A 26,561-nucleotide genomic window follows, 5' to 3' on the forward strand; every position below is an offset into this window, starting at 1 on the left:
GTGTCTGGGGGTGCTGTGTCCCCCCGGGGGGATCGGGGCTGTGTCTGGGGTGCTGTGTGACCCCGGGGGGATGGGGGCTGTGTCTGGGGTGCTGTGTGTCCCCCCCAAGGGGATGGGGGCTGTGTCTGGGGTGCTGTGTGACCCCGGGGGGATGGGGGCTGTGTCTGGGGGTGCTGTGTCCCCCCGGGGGGATGGGGGCTGTGTCTGGGGGTGCTGTGTGTCCCCCCCAAGGGGATGGGGGCTGTGTCTGGGGTGCTGTGTGTCCCCCCCAAGGGGATGGGGGCTGTGTCTGGGGGTGCTGTGTCCCCCCGGTGGGATGGGGGCTGTGTCTGGGGTGCTGTGTGTCCCCCCCAAGGGGATGGGGGCTGTGTCTGGGGTGCTGTGTGACCCCGGGGGGATGGGGGCTGTGTCTGGGGTGCTGTGTGTCCCCCCGGGGGGATGGGGGCTGTGTCTGGGGTGCTGTGTCCCTCCGGGGGGATGGGGGCTGTGTCTGGGGTGCTGTGTGACCCCGGGGGGATGGGGGCTGTGTCTGGGGTGCTGTGTCCCTCCGGGGGGATGGGGGCTGTGTCTGGGGTGCTGTGTGACCCCGAGGGGATGGGGGCTGTGTCTGGGGTGCTGTGTGTCCCCCCCAAGGGGATGGGGGCTGTGTCTGGGGGTGCTGTGTCCCCCCGGTGGGATGGGGGCTGTGTCTGGGGGTGCTGTGTCCCCCCGGTGGGATGGGGGCTGTGTCTGGGGTGCTGTGTGTCCCCCCCAAGGGGATGGGGGCTGTGTCTGGGGTGCTGTGTGACCCCGGGGGGATGGGGGCTGTGTCTGGGGGTGCTGTGTGTCCCCCCCAAGGGGATGGGGGCTGTGTCTGGGGTGCTGTGTGACCCCGGGGGGATGGGGGCTGTGTCTGGGGTGCTGTGTGTCCCCCCGGGGGGATGGGGGCTGTGTCTGGGGTGCTGTGTCCCTCCGGGGGGATGGGGGCTGTGTCTGGGGTGCTGTGTGACCCCGAGGGGATGGGGGCTGTGTCTGGGGTGCTGTGTGTCCCCCCCAAGGGGATGGGGGCTGTGTCTGGGGGTGCTGTGTCCCCCCGGTGGGATGGGGGCTGTGTCTGGGGTGCTGTGTGTCCCCCCCAAGGGGATGGGGGCTGTGTCTGGGGTGCTGTGTGACCCCGGGGGGATGGGGGCCGTGCTCGGCGGGGGGGGCGCGGCTGGGGCGGGGCTGCAGCTCCAGCTCCTGCTCCGCCCCCGCCTCCTCCCGGCGAGGCTCGGGCACTCGGGCGGCCGCGGGGTGCGCTGCCGCCTCCCCCATGGGGGGCCCGACGGCGCGGGCAGCCCGGCGTGGGAGCTGAGCCCGGAGCCGCCGCCAGGTACCGCATCTCCCCCTTCTCCCGGGGCCCGGCATCCATCCCCCCTTCCCCCCGGGACCCGGCACCGGCCGTTACCCCCGGGACCCGCTTCGCCTCCGCGCTTTGGGACCGGGGGCGTCTCTCCATCCCCCCCGGTGCCGGCTCGTCCCCTCCCTGGGAAGGGGGGGGGGGGTCCTTTCCCAGCCGGGTGCGCGGGGAGGTGGGGGGCGATGGGAGGAACCTTTGTTTTGCCCCAGGAACTGAACCCACCCCGGGAGGGCACGCGGTGCCCTCTCTGCGGCCGGTGCCGTGCTTCAAACCCCTTGGTTTGAAGATGGATAACTCGTTTTGAGGCCCTGCATCCACCCCACGGCGTCCTCCTAGCCCTTTGCAGCCCCGTTTCCTATTTTAAAAGGGATTTCTCTCTCCCCCTCGCTGCTTGGAAGCCAGCCCCGCAGGACCCCGGCGGGGAGGCCGCGCAGCTCTCTGCCGGAGCTGCCAGAGTGCCCCACGGGAGGTTTGGGGTCTGCGTCCCTCGGCTGCCTCCGTGCACCCCCAGAAGCCGACCAGGGAGCCTTATCTGGAACGGGGAGCGGTGCGCCGGCTCCTTGCTGGAGGATGGAGATGGAGGAGGGAGATGTAACCGCAGCGCCTTCCCTGCTCGGGGAACATCTCGGTGTGGGTTTGGTTCCGTAGCCTTCTGTTTGGGGAGCGCAGGAGAAGCAGGAGCCCTGGGGTTGCTCAGCGGTGGGTTTGTTAGTGCGGGGTGCATTGGAGGGGCTGGTGGGCTCCTGCCCCCCGGTAGGATGGGCTCCCCCTCTCTGCAGTGTCGCCTGTGCAGAGCTGGGACACACAGAGCGTGTCCTAAGAGGAAAGGCTGCCTGCTCTTGCTGAGCATCTGTAGCTGTCAGAGCTGAAAACTTTCAGAAACTGCCTCCAGGCTGGGTTTCCTATGGCTGCAGGACTTTTCCGGACTTCTTCCTCTGCCCTTTCCTCTGTGCATCTTAGTGCCAAGGGGGTGAACGCCACCTCTTCTCCCTGCTGTGCTCCGAACCGTGGCACTCGCCACATCCCAAGCCGTGCCCAGGTTGTTACACCCCCGGGATGAGGTGGCATCAGGTTTTGGGGTGGTCGGGCTGGAAGCGTGCAGGCATTGCCTGGGGACGGACCAGGCAGGCAGGCGTGCAGGCAGCGGTGGTGGGACATTTCCTTCCTGGAAGGCAGGAAGTGATTATGTCTTTGCACGAATGACATGGAGCCTAAAAATAACCGGCAGGTCTCTGTTGTGAGCAAATACCCCCTGGGATTTGCTTGATTTTACTTTACTTAAGAAAGTGAGGTGGAGGAGAAGAGAGTCCAGGAAAGCCAGCCCTGCGTGCTACTGCGTGCCAAACCACTGAAGGTGCGTGCGACGGCGGCTGCGGGCGCGCATAAGGTGCTGCTTGTCTTGGAAAAGGTGTGGTCTGCAACAACCCAGCTTTGAAATGTGAATGGAGCCGTCCCGTTGCTCCACCAGCCTTCCCCGTCGGGAGGGGAGCTGGTGGTTAGCTATGAATAGCACAAAATCATAGCCCTCATCTTCTTGAAACGCCCTGGCCGAGCTTCTCGTGGTGCTGAGCCTCCCGGGGTTGGAAGCGGGGTGCTGCGGTGGGGGTGTCACCCTGAGGTCTCCACCCCAGGGTCCTGGCTGGTGCGGCATCACACCGCAAAACTTCTGGCGGGGAGGAGGTGGAAATAGCAGGGGGTGAAAAATTTGGTGGAGAGGGTTTGGGCATGTGGCCATGACGCTTCCTGGTGAGCCACAGAGTGTTTGGTGTAAGAGAAAAGCTTCTGTGCAGGACGGGCGTCTCTTTGGAGATGCCCTCGGCCTTTATCTTCATCCTTTATGGCCTTTTTTTTTCTTTGCACTGTTGAAAGGAAACTCTTCAGTAAGCATGTTCGCAGACCTTGAAATCGCTGGCAGTGAGCTGACAACACAACCGGCAGCGCCGGCGCCTGCGAATAAGGGCTTTGTTCCTCTTTCCATTGATAAAACTCCTCACTTAAAACATCAGGCAGCCTGAACATCTCTTGCATGTCCCTGAGTCGCTTCTCAACATTGTGAAGCAGCACCCCAAGGACGCTGTGGTGTGGGAGAGGACTTGCCTGGGGTCTTCAAAAAGGGCATAAAGGAGTTTTTTTGAGGGGAGAGGGTGTGTGTGGTAGCTGCTCATCCAAAGGATATCCTGCACCTGGGCTGTTGTTAGCTGTTACAGGTGGGCTTTGTGCAAAGTTGAAGTATTTCAGCCAAAAAAAGCCGCATCCTGCTGCCAAGACACGTTTATATCTTAATTCCTCCCAGGTTTTGCTTAGCAAGGAAGGTTTGACACTGCTGATTAATATTTCACTGCAACTTGGGTTTGAAAACAAGGGCTGCAGCCCAGTTACCACTCCTGATACCTCCCACCAGGTACCAGCATCCCCTCATCAGTGGCTGCCTCTGTGAGGGGCCACAGATGCGCACCCACATTTCTGAAGTGACATGCCTGGGTGCCTGCTTTTTCTCCCCTCCCTCCCTGTCTCAAAGAGCTTTCCCTGACTGTAGGGTAAGGACTGTTAACTCCAGTAGCTAAAGGTGGGTTGGTCACTTGAAGGACAGGGATGTAGTGCACAGTTTTCTGCCAAAAGGCAGGAGCACACTGCGGAGAGGGTGTGAAATGCCAGGTCGTCATTATCCTGCCTCTCCCTCTTGGATTTAGGGGAAGGCATCCCACTGATGCTTCTCCCTCCTCCCTGGCAGATGCCGGCGATGGAGCACAGGGCATGTGGGGATTGGGCAGCATGGATTGAGAAATGCCTCTGTACTTTCTAGGAAACACTGCTTGTTTAGTTATAGTTTTGGCTGTTGATGCTGGCTCTCTGAGGAGCCTGTGAGAATGGAGGGTGGTTGCTTCTCCTAATTTAAATATCATAATTAACCAATCAAGGCTTGTAAAATCAGAACTGTCTGCTGCAAAGCTGGCTTTCCAGACCCTTTTCTTCCCTGTTGCAAAGTACTTTTGGGTAGGTTTAATGCATCTTGGGTCATGTTGCTTCCTTTCCTTATTTCACCTTTGCAGCTTGGCAGACAAACAGCGTGTTTCAAATAAACCACTTAATATGTTATTTCTCACCTTTCCTTTTTGTTTTATTATGCCTTTTTAATAAGCCAAGCTGCTTCCTTCCAGCATAACCTGGAAAACCAGGAGTCTGGTTCCCCTGCAGCCTCAGCTCTGGGATATCTCCTGGCATGCGTGGGCTTCACCGGCAGAGGGTTTGCTGTTTGTGCATCATTTTATTTTCACAGTTTTTTTAAAAAAAAGAGGGTTAAAGAGCACGTTGGGGCTGGGGGCGTGGCTGCGGTGCTTCCTGCAGGGTTGGATGATGCCCCTGCGGCAGCGCGGGGGCTTCCTGCGCGTTTCCTGCATCCCCGCTCGGGGCAGCGGCGCCGGGCGCCCCTCGGTCCCGTGTGGACGGGGCCGTGCTGGCTCTGCCCTGCCCCGGGGGGGGACGGAGGCGTTGGGAGGATGCTGCGATTGCTGCTGCTTCCCAAAGGGCTTCGCATTTTATTTACAAAACTATAACATAACCTGGGGACGCGCGGAGGGAGATTGATTTGATTTATTTCCTGCTGACAATAAGGTGGCCAGGCAAACGCACGCTTCCTCCCCATCACAGTGGCTGGGGCAGATGCATCCTGCAGCTGCAGCCTGGCCGTTCCCTGCTATATCTAGTCCATTGTTTGCTCCAGCTTTGAGTCCTTGCCAGGTCCCTGGGCGCTGGAATAACCCCTGGTGCTGGGCGGCGGGGGAGGGGGGCGGCTCTGTGAGGTGGGGGGCTGAGCACTGTAAGTCGTGACTATGCGAGAGAGGGGCTGTAGAGCTCGCGTCTTGTCTCGTGAGATGCTCAAGCAAGCATCCTGGCACTGCATGTGGCTCCTCTGGTATTCGCCATCCACGGGGCTGGCCCTGCTGGGAGAGGGTCTGCAGGGGAAGGGAAGCATCCATCCATTGCCTACCCCAAGGCTCCACTTTCTCCTTAGGCGGGAGGAATAATTAACCGGTGGCTGCCGGAGCTTTGAATGTAGGCGAAACACCTGGAAAAGAACAGTGCTGGTTTGTTTGGATGGGGTGCCCTCTTGCAGGGTGTTGGTCCTTTGTGTGGTGGGGGGAGGAAACGCGCTCTTTGTTAAGGAGCCGTGGCCACGATTTATCTCGGGCTGCGCTTTTAGGTCCCTGAGGTCCCCTTAGCCTGTGAGTGCCATTGAGGGGTTGAGCTAGCTGGATGAACGTTCCTGGGGTTTGTCCCTGTGCTCCTCACCCTGGGGAGAAGACGCAGGTAGGAGGCAAGGATTCTGTACAGGGGGTTTTGTCTTAGCACCCTCTCTTTCCTAGAAAAGAAATCCTGAAGTACAGTATTGCACAAAACTGTCTCACCCCAGATGATGGCTAATGCCGTCATAAAATCCATGCAGATCCCTTCTGAGCATCCTAGCTTCTCGTAGGTGCATGAAAACAGAGCAAAGCTCCCCCTCGCCCAGTCAGCTGGGCTGACTTTTTTTGAGAACAACTTGGATCTTAACGCGACGGGTTGAGATACGCGACGGGTTGAGATATCGGATACAGTGAGGGTCTTTAAAATACAGGCAAAATAATCAAACTACTTTTTTGATGGGTAAGTTTCCTGCCTGAGCAACTGCTTAGTGTTTGCTAACTGTGTCCAACTATTGGGGAAAAAAGCCCTGATACGTGGGCTAATCCAGAGCCCTTTGGTGGGCTGGTCCCTCCCGGGCTGGTGATGGGGGCTTCGTTGCATCTCTTCTTGTGTCAGCCACCAGCGATATTTGGGAGGGTTTTCAGGTGAGGTAATTTTATCTGGCTTCCTTGGATAGGGTTTTGCATTCCCAGCCATTCCATTTTGTGTCCCAGCTTGCAGATGGGCACTGGGTGCGTGTAAGCCCTCCTGCTCCCATTGGATGCAGTGATACCACTAAAGAGCTGACCCATATGGATAACACCAGTGCTTCCCTCTTCCCGTGGCTTTTTAGAGCAGTTCCTGTGGTTGCCCAGAGCACCCATTTTGGGTAATTTTGGTGCTTTTCTAGAAGATGCTTGCTTCTTCCTTCCCAGCTGAGGATGGGAAGAAGCTGAAATGTGATTTCCTCTCTCCATTCATTTTGTGGTTTGAAAGACCCAATTCCAAATCTGTCCGGCATCTTTCATGTCTGCTGTTTGCTGATGTGGTTTGTTAGGCAAAAAATAATCCCGGGGGGATTTTCAGTGAAGGTGGGTCATTGTGGTGGGAGGAGAAGGATGAAGGAAATATGGAAGCTGCCTGTGCCTGCCTGCAAGTTATGGGGTGAGTCTCCATCCCCTGACATCGGGATGCTGGAGCAAACTCAAAGGGATCAATGCAGCTCATGGTGCTGTGCTGGCTGCTTTTTGAAAAGATGCACCAATTCTGATCAACGTAAGGAGAAAAAGCATCCTGGCTGAACACCCCCCTCCTGTTTGCTGGCTGAGCTTTCCTAAGCCACTAATGCCTGCTCTGAAACACTCAAAACCTCCCTATATAATTTTTTTCTTTATTTTTGCCCCAGCAGTGTTTATGTGAAAGAAAAGCGCAAGGGGACTTGGAGAAATGGCACTGGCCTGAAACAGCTGTTTCCCCCCTCCCACCACCTTCTTTTGCATGTAAAAGAAACCAAGCTGCCTAATGGTGCAGAAAATTCACTGTAAAGCAACAAGTTTTCTGTGGAGCAGGGAAGGAAGATGGGGAGGAGGGGAAAATCTGTGCTGGGGCACAGCCATCTCGAAATAGCACATTTTCCGGAGCCTTTCCCCCCCGCCCCGCTTAAAGCATTTGCAGCTGCTGGGGGCATTGCATTCCCTGAGAGTGCAGTAAGGGGCTGATCCTTTACTACTTGCAAGGCAGCAGAAGCAGCTACAGAAGCATTTGTGAGGCTGGGCTAAAGCCAACCCTGATTTTCCAGCACTGGGCATCACGAACAAGCAGGTACCATCCCCCTTTGGATGCTGCCATGGTTATTCACCATGCAAAGCAGGTTTTATTAGGGACTGTCTCCATAGGGATGGGCAGAGTTTTGGTTTTGGTTTTTTTTTTTTTTCCAGGCTACCCCCTTGCCATCTTTTGCTTCATTTCAGCCCTGGCTGGTGCAGACAGTCAGTGCATTGTCCTGGGCCAGTGGAGTGTGGCAGGATGCTCCTGGCCACCACCAACCCCCACCCCTGGGCTGGCCTTTCTGCTTTCATCCATCTTTAGGGATGAACTCCCTGGGGATGTGTGTGTGCATTTGTATCTGCTTTTGGGGTCTCCTGCCTGGTCTGGGGTAGAAGGGGTTCCACACAACCTGCAATGTGCCAATAACGGACCGCTTTAAAAGCGGGTTACAGATTTGCTCATTAATAGCTGGATGAGACCCCCTCACCCCTCTGCCTTGAGGCTCCTGATGCCTCCAATGCAGTCAGGAGTTTCTTAGCACCGCAGGATTATTTATTGCTCCTTGGGGAGCACCTTTCCTCCTTCCTGCCACCCACAACTTCCGAGGCTGCAAAATCACATGTGGGCACTTCACAACCCTCCCCCAGCTCCTCCTCTGCTTGCACGTGCATCGAGAGGCGGGTGTGCACACACATGCATGCACAGCTTGGACCAGGGAGCAACCTCCTGAGCCTCACTTGCTGCTCCAGGCATGCTGAGCAGCTCCTAAATCCTAGATTGCTAAATATCTGGTAATAGTAACTTGGTGCACAAGTGTTTTCTGCCTGCAAAGGGACCCTGGAGCAGTTTAGGGGTGCTAGGAAAGCAGAGGATGAGGCTGAGGTCTGTGCCACTGTGTCTGTCTGCAGTGCAATCTGCTGACTTTGCAAATTTTTGGGGACCAGATCCAGTACTTTGCCTTCCCCCACCAACACTTCCTCAGCCCCACTTTTGGCTGTTCTGGATCCAGACCCTCGCAGATGGAGGGAGCTGCATGTCAGGCAGGGAGGAAGAAAACCCTTTGCAGAAGCTGGAGAGAAAGGGCTGGATTAGCGTTTCTTTCCAAATGGGCCTCTTCTCACTGGCTCTTGGTGGGGGGTGTGTGTGTGTGACCTGTGCCTGCCCAAGATTTTCCCTTCCTAAAACGAGAGAGACTGGGAAAAATTTCCTCCTCTCTCTCTCCTTGTTTTCCCTGTGGTCGCTGCCGCTTCCCTGTCCCAGCACAGTCACCTGTGGATTATGGGTACGACCGCCAGCGCGGCGCAGCAAGCAGTCTCTGCATCCCCCGTGGAGAGCGGGGCACTGGGCGACAGCAGCATGGAGGACCAGCGCTCCCTCAGCATCCACTCCTTCCAGACCCTGGGTCTCCACAACAACAAGGCCAAGTCCATCATCACCAACAAAGTGGCACCTGTTGTCATCACGTAAGTCCTTGGCTGCTTCTTGCATCTCTTTGCTGTCTCCACACCTGTTTTTCTGCACTGTCTTCCCTAAGTATTGCGCTTTTTTTTTTTTCCAGTCTTTACCTATGCCATTATTTTTTTTATCTTTACCCACCGGCACTTGGCTTTTGCAGGTACAACTGCAGGGAGGAGTTTCAGATCCACGATGACCTGCTGAAGGCCAACTACACTGTGGGACGCATTTCTGAGGCCACGCTGGAACACTACCTTGTGCAGGTGAGCATTGCTTCTACCCGATTTCAGCCTGGGGTTTGAGGACCTTGGGGCTTTGGGGGCTGATGTTGAAGATCGCCAAGAAAAAGCCACTTTTCTTCCTAACTGTGTTCAAGCCTCTTTGCTCAAATCCACTTATTCTCCATTTTCTTTCTGCCTATGTTGTTTTGCAGGGGAAATATTTCATGGTCAGGGATGTATATGGCAAATTAGACGTCTTGAACACTACCGGCAGCTGCGGTGCTCCCAATTTCCGACAAGCGAAAGGAGGTTATGCTGTGTTTGGCATGGGGCAACCCAGCCTCAATGGCTTCAAGCTCGTGCTGCAGAAGTTGCAGAGAGAGGGCCACAAGGTTGGTGGGATGGTGGAAATTGTGGTGGGAAAATGCAGGAGAGCTTTCGGACAGCTTCTCCTTTTCTTTGCAGGAGTGCATCTTCTTCTGCGTCCGTGAGGAACCCGTGGTCTTCCTGCGGTTGGAGGGGGACTTTGTGTCCTACACCCCCCGGGACAAGGAGAACTTGCACGAGAACCTCCAGCGCCTGCAGCGGGGGATGCGGGCAGAGAGCCTGGAGCTGGCCATCCGTAAGGAGGTGAGGTGGGTTGGGAGGAGGAAGAGGGTGTCACCCAAGTGATAACGGGCACATGCATCCCTCCTACTCAGAGATGAGCAAAGGTGTTGTCAAAGGTGGTGGGTGCTTTGCAGGTTTTGATGGTGATCCTCATCTTTCCTAGATCCACGACTTCGCGCAGCTGAGTGAGAACATCTACTACATCTACAATGACATCGAGCGCTTGCGGGATGAGCCCCACACTGTGCGGGTGCAATGCGAGGAGGACATCCAGGTGACAGAGGAGGTCTACCGCAGACCCATCTTCCTCCTGCCCTCCTACAGGTGCTGCCCTTCATCCTCCTCCTCTGGTCGCTTTGCTTTTGCAAGCTGGGCTGCCTTTCCTCTTAAAGCCATGTGCCCTCCACTACAGTGGGGATGAAGTCCCCTCATGGCCGTATCCTCCTAATGAGGGATGTCACTGTGCCTGGCAGGTACCACCGGCTGCCCCTGCCTGCCGAGGGAGCCCCTTTGGAGGAGCAATTCGATGCTTTCATCTGCTTCCTGAGGGTGAGCTGAGCAGAAGTGCCCAGTCTGCAGGGCCACGTTGGGTTGGGATTTGCTCCTGTGTCTTACCAAGGATCCCTTGTTGGAGAGTGTGCCTCCCTGGGAGTATCTTGTCCTGCTTGTGGCTTAACACTGCCCATTAGGGGATGCCTGCGCTTGTGGTTGCATCCCATTCCTATTGCTGTAGACCCTACTGGAGAAGTCTGTGTTGTCCAGCTGCTTGTCTCTACCCATGGCTGGAGATGACCATCACTCACCACCTCCCAGCATCCCTGTGCAGGTGGCTTTTCCCCAGACAGGTTTGGGAGAAATGATCTGGACTTGGTGCAGAGGCTTTTGATGGCAGGTCTTCTCTTTTCTTTTAGCCTGGGAGTTTTCATCTCAGTAGCTTGGGAGCTGGTGGTGGTGGGAATGTCTCTGGTGGGGTGGCTGGGCTAGTGTCTGGCAGCAGCAGAGGAGGGCATGGGGGTGCAGTGGATGGACTGCCTGTTATGTTGTACTGGTCCATCGGCGCTGCCCCCTGAGCAAAGGGGAGGTGCCCCAGTGGTTGCCATCTCTCTCTCCCTCTCTCCTAGGAGAGCCCCAGCCTGCTGCTGCGAGACCCCGGCAGACCCCCACCAGCACTGCTCTTCAGCTGCCAGACTGGTGTGGGCAGGACCAACCTGGCCATGGCCATGGGCACGCTTGTCCTCTACCACCACCGAGGAGCCTCCCAGAAGCCTGAGTAAGTGGGGCAGCCCCTAGGGCTGGGGTGCGAGGGATTTCTGTGTCCCCAGGGCTGATTTGATCTCCCGCTTCTCCCACACCAGCCTCCCCCACCCACTTAAAACATCTCCCAGGGACAGACTTCGGGTCATCCAGACCTTCATTGAGATGGTCCCCAAAGGCCAGCAAATAGTTGAGGAGGTAAGGGGGTGCCATCAAAACTCCCAGTGGGATGGATGGGGGCGAGGTCAGTCCATCTCGTCTGGGGTTTGCTAAGTGATTTACCGCTTGCTTCTTGCAAGGTGGATGGTGCCATCACCTCCTGCTCAGAGATGCATGACATGAAGGAAGCCATCTACGAGTACAAGAAGAAGCTGGAAGGGATTGGGGAGGACTATCAGATCCAGGTACATTAATTAGAGGATTGCTTGGATGCAAGCTGCCTGTGCGGGATAATTTATGGAGCCATTTTCATCTGGGGATGAGAAGAATGTAAATCCTGGAAATCTGATGCTTCCTGTGAGCTGGAAATTTCCCAGGGCCATGAAACCTGGAAGGTTGTGGAGCTTCTTATTTTTTTTTTAATTTTTTTTTCCAATTGTTTAAGACCCATAAAATGGAGCAAAGCTGGCATCTGGAGGAAAGCTGGCCATTTTGGGCTTCTCCATTGCTTCTGGTAGATGACCTCAGGGGCAAATAATATCCCATGCTCTGGTTTTGTCGGCCTGAAAATTGGAAAATCCATACCAGCCTAGCTAGTAAAAGTCCTTGGGAGCTGGGAGGGATCATTGCTTAGAGGTTTTTGTACAAACATAGTCATTCAAAAATGAGCTTTCCTACCTGTAGGGATTTTCCTCCCCCGACCTTTGCTTTTATAAAGGTAGTTTTCCATGCTGGAAAGCTATGGTCTCCTCTGTCCAACTGTGGGGCTCCTCATGTAGAAGGATGGATGGACGGATGGATAATGCTCAGATGTAAATACTGTCCCACTCCCAGCCTTTCTGGTGATTAATTTTCCCATTTACATGCTGAACACAGAGTGGAAGTGCCTGGGCCTGTTGTAAAGGGCAATCTAAAAAATGGGCCCTGTGTGACCAAAGCAAATAGGCTGAGGCAGAAAAGCACCATGAAAATAATTAAGCAGGGGAGAAAGAAAGCCTTTACTGACACTTCTTTTGTCCTTTAGTGGCAAACTCCAAATTTTACCCACTTTTTAGTGGGGATTTGGATATGTTTGGTGCTGCATGTGTAGTGGCAGTTGTTCTCATGTAGTGGGGGAAGCTTGGGTATGGGGCAAGGGATTTTCCCACTGCCTCAAAGCCTTTTCCCAACTCTTCCTCTCTAAGGAAGGCTGCTCTGTGTCATCCTCAATGCTGGGGAAACAAATGGCATGGGGACTGCTGTAAATTAGTGATGAGGAGTGTTTATTTGAAGTCTGCAAGGAGTGAGAGCAGGTTTAAACACTGGCAAGGGACCAGGAAAATGTGCCGGGGGGGCATGGGGGGATGAGGAGGGGAGAGGGACGGATGCTCAGCCATCAAAAAAACAGCTTGGGCTTGGTAGGATTTGAAGGGGCTGCAATTGGTACTTGGGGTCTTTGCTGGGTGAGCTGATGGAGCCCCTCTTGCTTTTGGGGAGAGGAAGCACTTTTTGGGGACCATAGGAATGATCTCATGCTGGACTGTGGGTTTCTTGCCCTGTGTTAGGAGTAAAACTGGAGATATGAGTCCTCAAGTGATGGTGGTGCAGGTGCATCCCACCGTAGGATGCTGAACCATAGCTGGAACCCTGTGGTACCCAGCTCTCCATGGCTGGAATGCAAGTGGACCATCCCCCCTTTCATCAAAAACCTATTTAAGATGACTATTAAGACATTTACCTTGGATGAGAGCACAGGGCTGTTTTTTATTGCAGGAACTGAAGTGCGTGGGGAGAAATGCTGCTCTGTTGGCAGTGCTGCTGGCAAACCCAGTCTTTGTTTTGAGTTTCCAGAGCAAAGCCCACTGCCCTGCTTGTTGATAAATGACAGCAGGCCAGATTTCTCTTGCGGAGAATGAGTAAATATTCATCAGTCGGCTGCATAATGTCAGAGATGTGCAAACCCTGCTTGTCAAGCTGACCTCTGTGCCATGTAGAGCCCTGTCTTCCAGGATTTTCCATCATAACTTGAGCACAAGGGTCCTGAAGGGTTTTCCAGGGATTTTTGTAGACCTTGTGCTGGGTCCTTCTTTGCTGGTGCTGGCATTGCAGGTTAATTTGTTGGATGGGGTGCTCGGATGTACAAACCCAGCCCCAAGGCAGCATGAAGGTGTTTTTTGAATTATGGAAAATCCGAAGGGTTTGATTTTATGTTCTGGGGAGGTGGTAGTTGTGCTGGGGCAAGCACATGGTTTGGGGAGTTAAGGATGAAGAAGATGATGATGATGATAGCTTGCTTTAAGCCAGATACATAGGCATTGTGATGCTTCTGGTGACAAAGGGAAAGAGGAGACACTTGGAAATGGAGGATATTACAGGACATGTGGTTTATGTCTCTAATTAATAAGCTTCCCTTGCTCTTCCATAAGTTTGTCTAGTGTCACCCTTCATTTTGGGGTCTACCACCCTCCATGCAGTGCTGACCTGGGGTCCCACTGGGCTCTGAAGGCAGATGGGGAGGGTCCCCAAAAGGTCCCTGACCATTCCCTGTGGTACCTGGAGCAAGGGGCTGGGAGGTGATGTCTCAGGCAGGCTCCCTGCATCCCTGCCTACAGCATCACTGGCACCAGGTCCTCTCTCCCTGAGGATGCTGCCATCTAAGCATTTTGACCATGGAGGTGGGCAGAGTGGGAGCAGGATCTTGGGTTAGCTGCCTCCCTCCTCTTGGGTTTGAGTCTCCTGTTAGCATCTGGACAGTGTATTTCCCTGGGACAGCAACGCCCCTCGGGTCTGGTTGGAGCCGCTCCCAGTGTGTCCTTGGGCTAAAGGGAAGCGTTTGTTAGAGATGGAATGCAAACTTATGTCTTTAAGCATCGTTTAATGTGGAAAACTTGAAATCTTTCATTAAAAAAAAAAAAGGAAAAAAAGGCATCAAGAAACTGTTCTGGATTGGGTTTTGTAGGTTTTTTTCCTCCACTTTTCATTTGGAAGTGCTTTCTTTCCAAACAAACAGCTTGGTGAAGTTAGCACCGATATGCAAAAAACTGAGCAGCTTAAGCAGCATTTCTGCCCACTTTCCCCTAAAATCTGCTACATTAAAAAAAAAAAATATTCCTCAGGCCTGTTTGCTACTTGCTTGTCTCTGTTCTAAGCCTGCCACAAACAGGCATGTGTAGGGCTTTTTTCTGCAGCCGGAAAAAAATATTTTTTGCTTGGAGCTGCATGAGCAGCTGGTGTTGGGCATCATGAATCCCACCTGCCTTTGCTTTCAGGGCAGTAGCACCAAAGAGTATTTCCTCCAGAGGACTTTGCAGAGCCTCGAATGCTATTTCTACTTGATTGCTTTCAACTACTACCTTCACGAGCAGGTAAAAGAACCTCACCATCCCCAACCCCCCTCTTTTGCTTTTTGGCTTTTTTTTTTTTGGTTTCCCTGTATAGTGGGAAGGAAGGGGTGTCTGCCTCTGAGTTTCCCAAGCAAGTGCAGGTTTCTTTGGTGGGGTCACGGGTTGTGTCTGGGCAGGGGGTGCGAGCCCAGGCTGACGGCGCGTTCCCCCCGGCCCCCCGCCGGCAGTACCCCCTGGGCTTTGCCCTCAGCTTCAGCAGGTGGATGTGTCGGCACCCCGAGCTTTACCGGCTGCAGGCAGAGATGAACTCGTCAGAGCTCACTGTCACTGGAGATATCATCATCAAGGGAACGCGAGTGCTCGTGAGTACCTGTCCTGGGTGTAGGGATGGGGCTGATGGTTCTCCCTGGGAATGGCGCCTTGCTGGGATGCTTGCCCTCAGAGAGGTTTGCTGGGCTGTGAGAAGCAAGGGGTTTCCCTGCTGTAGAGCGAGTGGTAAGTCTTGGGATCTCCAAGTCGATGCTGAGGTCTCCTGGTCCATGTTGGGGTCTCAGCTCCATATCCTGCCTACATCCTCAGCAAGGATGAGCATGTGGCCAGGGACCCCCTGTGCACACAGACGTATTCAGCCCTGCAGACCTAGAGTACTGGGATGCTGGAGCGCCCCATGATGTGAACCTAAGATGCAGCTTCACGTTTCTTGGTGCTTCTTGTCTGTGGAGGTGTGAAGGAGGCCAGAGCTGCTGGTGGATTGCTGCTGCTTTGGCATGGTCTTGCTGCAAGAGCATCTCCTATCTTTGAAAAGCAGCTGTGTGGCTTTGAGCCCTGGCTTTCTGGTGTTGGAAGGGCTTGGGGACTTCTCCTGATCAGGGACCATGGGTGAGAGGTTGTGGTGTGCTGGGAACCACCACCGTGCAAACCTGTGGGTGGGAGGGGCAGTTGCAATGCCAGGGGGTGCACGCCTTACCCCGGCTTTGCTCCGCTGCAGGTAGCGGATGAGCGCTTCTGCCCGGATGTGCTGAGCACCGCCAAGGAGATGAGCGTGGCCAACTTCCGACGGGTGCCCAAGATGCCCATCTATGGGACGGCGCAGCCGAGCTCTAAGGTGAGGGACATGCGCCCTGCAGTGGGCATGATTCCCCACGACTGGCTCCCAGCCCTCCCATCACCCTTGCTGCCCTTTCTCCTAGACCCTGGGGGGTGTCCTGCGGTACCTGATGGATGCCAAGAGGAAGCACACCCACATCGCCTGGATGAACCTCAGGGAAGAAGTGGTCCTGGAGGGGAACGAGCAGATCTATACACTGCGGGAGCCTGGGCACCTGGAGGAGCTGATTCCTGTGCTCACTGCCTCGTCCCAGCAGCTGGAGGTGAGCTCTTGCCTGCTGAGGGGATGCTGGGGCAGTGAGGATTTCTGCTCACCCAGCAAGAGCTGATCCCCTCCCAGGAGCCCTTGAGGCCAATATGTGCAGACTTGGATAGTCCCTCACCCCATGGAGCTCCTTGGTTTGTTTGGTTTTTTTACCTTTTGTCAATGGAGAGCAGTGGTTGTATTCGCGTGCTGTGCTTGTCTGATGCCCTCTGTGACTGATGGAGGCTGGGAACAGCCCAGTTAATGGAAAACGAAGCGGTTGACTCACTCTTTATCATACTGTAAAAACAGAGGAGACCTCCTGACTTCTGTGTCACTGTGTAAGAGTTTGCAAAGGCAGAGCAAAGCAGAGATCCTCCCTTGAAGAATTTGTAGCATGGCTTGAAAGTAAGGGTAAAAGGCACCTGGGGAGAGAAGAGTAGATGTTTCCAGCTGGATTTCCAGAGGAGATAGGCAGTGGAGGAGCTTGGCTGTCAGCAGCAGCATGGCCTTGTGGTGCAGTTGCACAGAGTGATGGGAGATGATGCTCCTGAGGCTCCCATCAATGGGAACTGTTGTCCTGGGCAGAAGCAGTGGCCAGGACCTGATGTGAGGTATTGTGTTGGCTACAGGGTGTTTGAAAGGAGTGTCTGCATCTAAAACAAAATCCTGGAAAAATTAAGAGGAGCAGGTCTTACGGTGAGGGTTTCTCCATCCTCTGCAGAAACTAGAGGCTACACTGAAGGGTGATCTGCTAAAGTGCCAGAAGTGGCTGGAAGTGTACCTGGAGGCGGAGAAGCAGATGAAGATGTTCAAGAGCTGCCTGACCATGCAGGAGATATTCAGCCAGCAGAAGAGTGCCTGCCAGGGTCTGACCTACCGTCGCATCCCCCTCCCTGACTTCTGTGCTCCCAAGGAACAGGTACCACTTGTACCACAGATGCTGCCACCTCCTTCCCAAGCCATCCCTGCTGCTGCCGGGTGAATGTTACTTGGGTGCTTAGTGTCACCCAGCCCCAGGACTGTGGTGGTGCCCCGGCTTGGTGTGGGGTGCTTGCTGGGGCAGAGAGAGTCTACTGGGAGATGCTGTGTGGAGATCCTGGGTACCATCAGCCAGCCGGGGATGGAGGGGAGGCTGCTGGGCTGGATCTGGCACATGCAGTGAGGAGGTGAGGGTCTCAGCCTGGAGGCTGCTGGACAAGGGGATCCCATGATGTGGAAGGGAGGTGGGCTACACCCATAAGAAAATAGCTTTTCTCCTGGCAGGACTTTGACCGGCTACTGGAGGCGATGAAGAGTGCTCTGGCCGAGGACTCGCAGGCAGCCTTTGTGTTCAACTGCTCCAGTGGCCGAGGCAGGACCACCACAGCCATGGTCATTGCTGCCCTCACCCTCTGGCACTTCAACGTGCGTACTGGAATCTGCAGCTCTCCCTGAGCATCAGGCTGGAGCAGGGGCTGCCGGGGAGGCTCAGCACAGCCTGCAGTACACACGCAGCAGGGTTAAACGGAGCATCGGGAGGGCCAGGGCGGGCTGCTAGGGGCGGATGCTGTTTGTTGGCCTCTTGCTGTGCCAAGCCCCCATCTTGCTCCAGCAGAAGTGTGGGTCCATCCCTTGTGAGCTTTTACATTGTTTCCAAGAGCTCCCACACTAGGACAGAGGATTAAGGGCAGCAGAGTTGTGGCTTCCTCCTTGCAGAGCAGATGGTGGGGGTGAAATTTTTGTCTTCGCTGCCCAGGGAAAGGGGAGGTGGAGGAGGGGTCCTGGAGGGTTGCATTTGGGGTTTGCATTTCTGCTCAGCTGTTGGGCAGCAGAGACAGGGCTGTGCAGCCCCTGATGTGCTGACTCTCTCTGACTGCCTCAGGGCATCCCTGAGATGAGCGAGGAGGAAATCGTGAGTGTGCCTGATGCCAAGTACACCAAAGGGGAGTTTGAGGTGAGTCCTTGAGCCTGACTCAGTTTCAGGATCCCCCACTCCTTGCTACTTTAGCCACAGCTACTTGTTTGGAGAGGCTGGGTCCTCTCTTGGGCAAAAATGGCTCAGTTGGGTCAAATTGAGGAGGCACCCAGTGAAGCCTTTGCCACTTCTGCCCACGCTCCAGGTGGTGATGAAGGTGATCCAGCTCCTACCTGATGGTCACCGGATGAAGAAGGAAGTGGACATGGCCCTGGACACTGTCAGTGAGACCATGACACCCATGCACTACCACCTCCGAGAAATCATCATCTGTACTTACCGGCAGGTGAGCTGCACCTACATGCTCTCTTCCCATTGACACAGGGCTGCCCGAGTCCATTGCACCCGATCCCAGAGGGCGCAGCAAGCCTTTGGGACCAGCCCTTCTGAAGTTGGATGGTTTCTTGTGCTGAAGCTTTCTAGCATGTCGCTAGAGAGGTGCTAGGGCTCTTAGTGCCATCTTACACCTGGTGCTGTCCTGCATCCTAGCCAGCATCCCACCTATCTGGTGCAGTCCCACATCCCACACCATCCTGCATCCCCAGCCTGCAATCTGCTTGTCTGGTGCTGTCTCGCATCTTGGACAGCACCCTGCTTGTCTGGTGCCATCTTGTATCCCACCCAACATCCTGCATCCTGGCCAGCATCCTGCCTATCTGATGCCATCCTGCATCCCACCCAGCATCCTGACTGACTGGTGCTGTCCCGTACTCTGGCCAGCATCCTGTCTGTCTTGTGCCATCCTGCCTCCCACCTAGCATCCTGCCCACCCCGGTGCCGTCCTGCATCCCACTCAGCATCCCACCCCTCACCCTGCATACCAGTCCAGTGCTATCCCACATCCCGCCTGGTATCCTGCCTGTTTGGTGCCATCCCGCATTCTAGCCAGCATCCCACCTGTCTGGTGGCATCCTGCCTTCCACCCAGCATCTTGACTCTCTGGTGCTGTCCTGTGCTCTGGCCAGCACCGTATCTGTCTGATGCCATCCCACATCCCACCCAGCATCCTGCCCATCCTGGTGCCATCCTGCATCCCACTCTGCACTCTGCCCATCCCATCCGAGATCCCGTCTGCCCAGCACCATCCTGCCCTCCCGCCTGGCAGTGCACAGCCGGCAGAGGGCAGGGCTGGTCCATCCCAGCCCCAAATGCTCTGGCTCCTTTCAGCTCCAAAGAAGACCCATCCGTGCCCACGCAGGATGCATCCTGCTTTGCGTGGAAGCTTCTGTGCAGCTGATGAAGAGAAGGAAGGATGTATAATTTATTTAGATTTGGTTTGTTTGGTTTTATTTTTAAGCTGTGCAACTAATTCATGGATCCTAGAAGGGCTGAGCTTGAGGGTCGCATCGTCCCTGGCCAGGCTGGATCGACCTATGTCCCTGCCAGCAATGGTCTTGCCTGCAGCTGCCATTGACTTCTTTTTTTTTCAATTAATGACTGCAAATGATTGACTGAGGGAAAGAAAACCCAGTGCGTTTAATCACCCCGTAACATTCACAGCAGCCTGGGCATTTGCCTTTTGGTTTATGGGTTTTTTTTTTTGCATTGGGAGGGAAAATCTGAGCTCTGTGGGATGAGTTGGTGGGCACTGAAAAATAGCTTCTGTGAAATTATTAGTGATAAGCAATTTTGTTTTATTTGTTCCCTCTCCTTTTGCATCTTTGGGAGGTGGCCATGTGGCTGGTTGGAAGTCTCACCTACGTTATTGTGTGCTTTGCTGCTGCACAGCAAAAATACTCCCGTCCTAAATAAGTGGCTGCCTTCTTATGGATTTAATTATGCTCTCCAGTGACCTCGAATGAGCCCCATCTCACGGCTGCCTCCTGCTCACCGTGTCTGTAGGCTCAGCTTTGGGGCTCCCGAGAGGAAGACCATCACCCGGCTGCTCTCGGTGTGATTTGTTCTTTTTTTTATTTTCCTGGAAGACGATTCCCGTGACCTCCTTGCCCCTCTTCCTGGTTCTTGGCAGTCAGGACCAGTATGTGGGTGTTCCTGGGCCATATCCTGTTTCCGAGCTGGCCGTACCCAACTTGCCTTGGCAGTCCAGTGGGAAAGTGAGATAAAGAGGGGGGCATCCGCTACCCCCGCAGCCACTGCCATAGGAAGAGCCTTTTGTTGCCGCCTGCATTTTGCATTTCTCTCTTTGCTGCTCCAGCGATTCCACTGGATTTGGCTGAGCCAGAAGGATTCATGGACAAATGCTTCAATTTTCATTTATTACTTTTCCCCTAATAACGGGAAGCTTGAAGAAGAGAATTAGGGGAATTCTGTAGTCTAAGCATTGCCCTAATGGACTTTTAATTAAGGTGTGGTTAGTGTTTGGAGAAACATGAGGTTTGGATGAAGAGCAGGATGGAAAAGGTGCTCTGGTATTTGCCTGGGCTTGTTCCTACCCTTTCTCACCCCTAACTGGGAGGAAAAAATATGAAAGTATAAGAAAATAATAAATAATAAGATAGAAGATATATAATGGGATAATAAAATAGTAAATGATAGGATTATATGATAAATAAATAAGATGATAGAATAAAATGATAAATAATAGGACAATATAATAAAAATTAAATGGGATTATATATTAGAATAGTAAATAATATGATAACAGGATCTGCTCTCTGCAAACATTGGCACAGGGGAGTCATTTTTTTCCCAAGGGCAGAACAACTTGCCTGGTGCTGCCAGGAACAGGGGTGCAAATGGGTTGAACAAACCCCAGTTTTCAAAGCCCATGGGTGGAAATGCTTGCCTGCCATGACAATGATCAGCTAGGGAAGGACCTGGAGAAAGCAGAGCAGGCTTGTGCCTGAGAGTGGGTTGATGCTCACACTGGAGCAAGAAATTGCTGCTTTTTGGGGTGGTCTGTAGGGTTTGCAGTGGGATTAACTGTGAGACCAGGGCTTTTATCATAGAATCATAGAATGGTTTGGCTTGGAAGGGACCTTAAAGATCATCTAATTGCAACCCCTCTGCCATGGGCAGGAACACCTCCCACCAGAGCAGGCTGCTCAAAGCCTCATCCAACCTGGCCTTGAACACCTCCAGGGATGGGACACCTCCAGCTTCTCTGATCAACCCATTCTAGTGCCTCTCCACCCTCGTTGTGAAGAAATTACTCTTTTTGTCTAGTCTAAATCTTCCCCTCTCCAATTTATAGTCCTATCCTATCACTTATAAAAAGTCCCTTATCGCTTATAAAAAGCCTTTATAAAAAGTCCCTCCCCAGCTTTCTTGTAGCCCCTTTCAGGTACTGGAAGGTTGCCGTAAGGTCTCGTCAGAGCCTTCTCTTCTCCAGGCTGAACAAACCCAAGTCTCTCAGCCTGTCCTTGTATGGGAGTTGCCGGCTGGCTGTTTATTGTTTATTAATTCTTAGAAGGAGAATCATTGCAGGGTTAATCTGTTCTTAAAATAACACATAATAATAATAATATATAATTATATGTGTATATATGTGAAAACATAATAATAGGAGGTACTGTGGGCACCAGCCTTGGAGCAGGGTGTTGGATGGCTGCCGTGACCGTGGTGGAGGTTGAATCTGACCAGGGGATGCTGGAAAGGGACAGGTCTTTCTCTGGAGAAATGATTTGCAGTTGAGGTTTCAAGGACAGTTTGCACCTGTGCATCTATTTCTGCCTCCTGGCACGCTCCCTCCCCTGCATTTAGCTGTCCCTCATCTATTTTTGAGATCTGTACAGTGAAGAGGAAGTTTTTATATGCTGAAAACCGCAAGGTAATGAGAGCCTGGACTGCCAAGCCATAGTAGGAACGGGCTGGAAGGATGCATTTATTTTTGTTCCCAAAGTGGTCCTCCCTCTTCAGCTGGAGGCCAGGCAAGGGCTGCAGGTTGGACCTGGGCTCCTTTGGAGCAATAACAGGGTTAGAGGAATGATAGGTAGAGGTATAAATGGATCAGAAGGTTGTGATCAGTAGCATAGAGTCTAGCTGGAAGCCTGTAGCTAGCAGTGTTCCTCAGGGGTCAGTACTAGGCCCAGTCTTGTTAAACATCGTGATGTGAATGAGGGGACAGAGTGTACCCTCAGCAAGTTTGCTGATGACACAAAACTGGGAGGAGTGGCTGACACGCCAAAAGGCTGTGCTGCCATCCAGCGAGACCTGGGCAGGCTGGAAAGCTGAGTGGAGGGGAACCTAATGAAGTTCAATAAAGGCAAGTGCAGAATCTTGCATCAAGGAAGGAATAAACCCATGCACCGGCACAGGTGAGGGGTTAGCCTGCTGGAAAGCAGCAGTGTGGAGAAGGGCCTGAGAGTCCTGGTGGACAACAAGTCAACAGTGAGACAGCAACGTGCCCTTGTGGCCAACAAAGCCTGGGAAGCATTAAGAACAGGGTGGCCAGGTTCTCCTCCCCCTCTACTCTGCCCTAGTGAGGCTCCATCCGGACTCCAGTTCTGGACTCCCCGGCTCGTGAAAGACAAGGAACTACTGGAAAGAGTCCAGTGGAGGCCACAGAGGTGATGAGGGGAATGGAGCATCTCTCTTTGAGGAAGAGCTGAGAGCCCTGAGTCTGTTCAGCCTGGAGAAGAGAAAACTGAGAGGGGATCTCATCCATGCTGATCATAGAATCATAGAATAACCAGGTTGGAAGAGACCCACCAGATCGAGTCCAACCATTCCTATCAAACACTAAACCATGTCCCTCAGCACCTTGTCCACCCGTGCCTTAAACCCCTCCAGGGAAGGTGACTCAACCCCCTCCCTGGGCAGCCTCTTCCAGTGCCCAGAGACCCTTTCCATGAAAAATTTTTTCCTAATGTCCAGACTAAACCTCCCCTGGCAGAGCTTGAGGCCATTCCCTCTTGTCCTGTCCCCTGTCACTTGAGAGGAGAGGCCAGCACCCTCCTCTCTACAACCTCCTTTCAGGTAGTTGGAGAGAGCAGTGAGGTCTCCCCTCAGCCTCCTCTTCTCCAGGCTAGACACCCCCAGCTCTCTCAGCCGCTCCTCGGAAGACTTGTTCTCCAGACCGTTCCCCAGCTTCGTTGCTCTTCTCTGGACTCGCTCCAGAGCCTCAACATCCTTCTTGTGGTGAGGGGCCCAGAACTGAACACAGGATTCGAGGAGCGGTCTCACCAGAGCCGAGTCCAGAGGGAGAAGAACCTCCCTGGATCTGCTGGTCACGCCGTTTCTGATCCAAGCCAAGATGCCATTGGCCTTCTTGGCCACCTGGGCCCCTGCTGGCTCACATTCAGTCACTGTCAACCAACACCCCCAGGTCCCTCTCCTCCAGGCAGTTTCCAGCCAGACTTCTCCTAGTCTGTAGCTGCTCAGGGTTGTTGTGCCCCAAGTGCAGGACCCGGCACTTGGCCTTGTTAAACCTCATCCCATTGGTCTCAGCCCAGCGGTCCAGCCTGTTCAGATCCCTTTGCAGAGCCTCCCTACCCTCCAGATGATCGACACTTCCACCCAGTTTAGTGTTGTCCACAAACTTACTTAGGGTGCACTCGATGCCTTCATCCAGGTCATTGATGAAGACATTGAACAGGGCTGGACCCAACACCGAGCCCTGGGGAACCCCACTTGTCACTGGCCTCCAGCTGGAGTTAACTCCATTTCCCACCACTCTCTGGGCCCTCCAGCCAACCAGTTTTCCACCCAGGAGAGTGTGTGCCTGTCCAGCCCAGAGGTGACAGTTTCCGAAGCAGAATGCTGTGAGAAAGTGTGTCAAAGGCTTTACTGAAGTCCAGGAAGATCCATCCACAGACTTTAGCATCTGAAGGGTGGGTGTCAGGAAGGTGGGGCCAGGCTCAGTTCAGTGGTGTCCAGCAACAGGACAAGGGGCAATGGGCACAAACTGGAACACAGGAAGTTCCACCTCAGCATGAGGAAAAGCTTCCTTGCTGTGAGGGTGACGGAGCACTGGAACAGACTGTCCAGGGAGGCTGTGGGGTCGCCTTCTCTGGAGATATTCAAACCCACCTGGACACATTCTTGTGCAACCCACTCAAGGTGACCCTGCTTTAGCAGGGGAGGTTGGTCTGGATTAGCTCCAGAGTTTCCTTCCAACTCCAACTGTTCTGTGATTTTGTAGTTTTTCCCTGGCACAAGAGGTCCTCGTGGGTCACTCACCACCAAACTTCTCATGTGGATAGAGAGCAGGACCACAGATGAGGACTGAGTATAAGAGGTGCCTCTTGGATGCTCTCCTGAAGCAGGTATCACCTCAGCCGGTTTCTCACTTCTTCCAGGGGAGGTCAGTCAAGGATGAAAAGGAGAGATGGACACTGCAGCTGAGGAGCCTGCAGTATCTGGAGCGCTACATCTACTTGATCCTCTTCAATGCCTACCTGCATCTTGAGAAGAAGGACTCCTGGCAGCGGCCCTTCAGCCTCTGGATGCGTGAGGTGAGGCTTTGCCTGCCTGAGCTGCCAGCAGGACTTTGCTCCACCTCATTTTATATGGGTCTGGGAAACAGCCCCCATTTTTATTTTATGTATGATTTTTGAATGGTTGTCAGGGACATCTCATCCTGTTCCTTTTCTCTGGTAAGCTCCCACCTTGCTCGGCTGGTGGCTCTCCTCAAGGAAAGCCAGGCAGGTCATTGGAGATGGGTGACCCACCATATGGATGAGGTGCTCCCCGAAACTTGTCCCTTTTCTGAGTTTTCCAGGGTTTTATTTTGATCTGCCAGTTGGGATTGCAGCGTCTTGGGGTGGGAGGCCACTAGCCACCCCGCTGGTGACCTCTGCCTGATTTGGTTAGCCTGCCTGGCTTGGTTGGGTTACCGGGCTTTCTTTGCACACAAACCCACTTCTAGTCTCTGCAGCATATGAAAAATATAACTTCCTGGCCAAACAGGTTGGGGGTTTGAAAGAAAAGGATTATTAAAAGCAGCCTGCTTTGCCTTGCCTAGCTGGGATCAGTGGCATGCACTGGAGGGATGATGGGAATGCAAGAAAATTGAGATCCAGCTGGAAAAATGGAATGGGGAGTGGATAAGAGACCCCACATTTTCTGTATTCCCTGCTTTTAATATCTTTTACATTTTTTATTATGCAGAGATTAGTTTTTCTTTCTTAGTTTTTTCTTTCTTGCCTGCCTTTGTGGGAAAAACCCTCGTCCCTTTGCTTGCCTCTGCCAGCGCTGCTAATTCATATTGGCATGTTTGATCCACTGGGCGGGAGATAAAAGTGGCGGCTGCCAGCTCCGTTCCCCATCCCTCCCCAGCTCCATCTCGCTGGAAGGGACTGCGGTGAGGAAGGGGGGGTGGCTGATGCCCACCCTGGTGTGGCATCTCGGTTATGCTGGTGTTTGCATTGCCCATCGGTGCAGGGGGAGGCTGGGGCTGGGCCATCATTTAGTGGAGATGTGTGATGCTCACTGTTGGCCAGATGCTGGGTGTATGGGTTTAAATTCATCTTTAATGCAACATCTTTAATACTTGGCTTTACATGGGGAAATACACCCACCTTGTGGATACAAGGAGCCTTTGACCCCAAAAGCGCCCCTTCCTGCTGCATAATCCCCGCGTTTTTAGCAAAAACAAGGCACCATTGTAGCTTTTTGGCAGAAAGGTGCCAAAGCCAACAAACCCTGTGTCGGCTGACCCCAACAGCAAGGAAGTGGCTTATGAAATGGATAAACCGTGGCTGGAGGAAAGCTGGGGGCTGCAGAAGAGGGGTTGATATGGGGGTGCAGCGAGATGCTGGGTTGCATCTTCATCCGGAAGGTGGCTAAAGCATCCTGAAGATGCTAAGGGGAGTTAAATGTCTCTTCTCCCTCTGTTTGCAGGTGGCAGCAGTTGCTGGGATCTATGAGGTCCTGAACCAACTGGGCTTCCCCGAGCTGGAGAGCCTGGAGGGCAAAGCCCTGTGCACGCTTCGGAGCCGCTGGCAGGCACAGGGAAGCACCTCCCGCCCTTTCCGTGGGGAATTTGTGTAGGGTTAGGGACCGGGGATGGGGTCCTGCTGCTTTCTCCTGGGGGGAGGGAGAGGAAAAAGACTGTTTTCCCAAAACCTGGGGGTGTGGGGAGGGAGGGCCAAGCCCCAGAACTGCCTTAGAATGTGAGAATTTCTGGGGTTCTTTTGGATGCAATAAAAATACTGTAAATTAAAAATCAATCCTTTTGGGCAAGTGCTTAATTGAGAGCAGGGTGTGATTTGAAAAGCAGCTCTGAAATGCTGGGATGCAATCGCTTGAATTAGCTTGGTGCACGGAATCGTACCAGATTTTTCAAGACTATCCTCGCTTTCTCCCTAAACCAGTGCAGCATGCACACACAAATACACGTGTATTTATTTACACGTGTGTGTATATATGTGCATAAGTACACAGGTGTACACACACATCTATGCATAGATATCTATCTCTCTGTGTGTATATAAATGTTCATATATTTGTGGCTCTGTGTGCTTATATGTCTGTGTGGAGCTATAAACACTTGTTGCCTGGATTAAGACTCGCCGACATCTCTGTCACTGTCGACTGGGATGTTTTTAAGGTTTGGACATCTTTATTTTTGTTGGTTCTTCTCAACTTATTTTGTTGTGGTTGTGGCTGGGGTGGGAAGGAGTCATGGCACCAGGTTTGGGGGTCCACCCCCCCCCCCCCAAGACCTGCCCTTTCATTGCCAAGGTGATGCTGGGGGTGGGGGGTGGCTGCTCAGCAAAGACTAGGCTTAAAAGCATAATTAATAGAAGGAATTGTTTTGTTTGGGTTTTTTTGTTTTGTTTGGTATTTTTGGTTTTGTTTTTTGTTTGTTTTAAGGAAAGGAGCACGAGGGAAGAGTGAAAAATAAAGTTAATCAAAGCAAGATGCAAAGGAGGGTTCCACTGCCCCCCTTTCTCTCACAGTGGGAGGAGAGGAGCTTCGCATCTGAGGGGATGATGGGGAAGTTGCTGGTACGGGCGGGAGTCCGGATGAGGGATGATAAAATAGGATGGGGAGCACAAAAGCAGGAGCACATGCTCAG

At 53.5% G+C, this 26,561-nt stretch overlaps 1 protein-coding gene across 2 annotated transcripts; it reads left to right on the forward strand.

Moving 5' to 3' along the window:
• Positions 1-1,252: 1,252 nt before the first annotated feature.
• On the forward strand, positions 1,253-25,588 carry PALD1 (phosphatase domain containing paladin 1). 2 transcript variants are annotated; one of them, XM_069863963.1, is made up of 20 exons: positions 1,253-1,351; positions 8,570-8,772; positions 8,925-9,027; positions 9,198-9,377; positions 9,451-9,615; positions 9,758-9,918; positions 10,068-10,143; positions 10,716-10,864; positions 10,950-11,046; positions 11,148-11,252; positions 14,256-14,351; positions 14,558-14,692; positions 15,319-15,435; positions 15,521-15,700; positions 16,406-16,603; positions 16,948-17,088; positions 17,546-17,617; positions 17,784-17,924; positions 23,839-23,994; positions 25,382-25,588. In XM_069863963.1, exons 2-20 carry the CDS (start codon positions 8,588-8,590, stop codon positions 25,529-25,531), a joined length of 2,607 nt encoding a protein of 868 aa, XP_069720064.1. In that variant the 5' UTR covers positions 1,253-1,351; positions 8,570-8,587; the 3' UTR covers positions 25,532-25,588. The 2 variants fall into 2 exon arrangements, with proteins under 2 accessions (XP_069720064.1, XP_069720065.1); XM_069863964.1 differs by having other exon boundaries at positions 1,254-1,351; positions 8,575-8,772.
• Positions 25,589-26,561: the final 973 nt, after the last annotated feature.

This window comes from Phaenicophaeus curvirostris, chromosome 9, assembly GCF_032191515.1.
Source record: "Phaenicophaeus curvirostris isolate KB17595 chromosome 9, BPBGC_Pcur_1.0, whole genome shotgun sequence".
Lineage (NCBI taxonomy): Eukaryota > Metazoa > Chordata > Aves > Cuculiformes > Cuculidae > Phaenicophaeus > Phaenicophaeus curvirostris.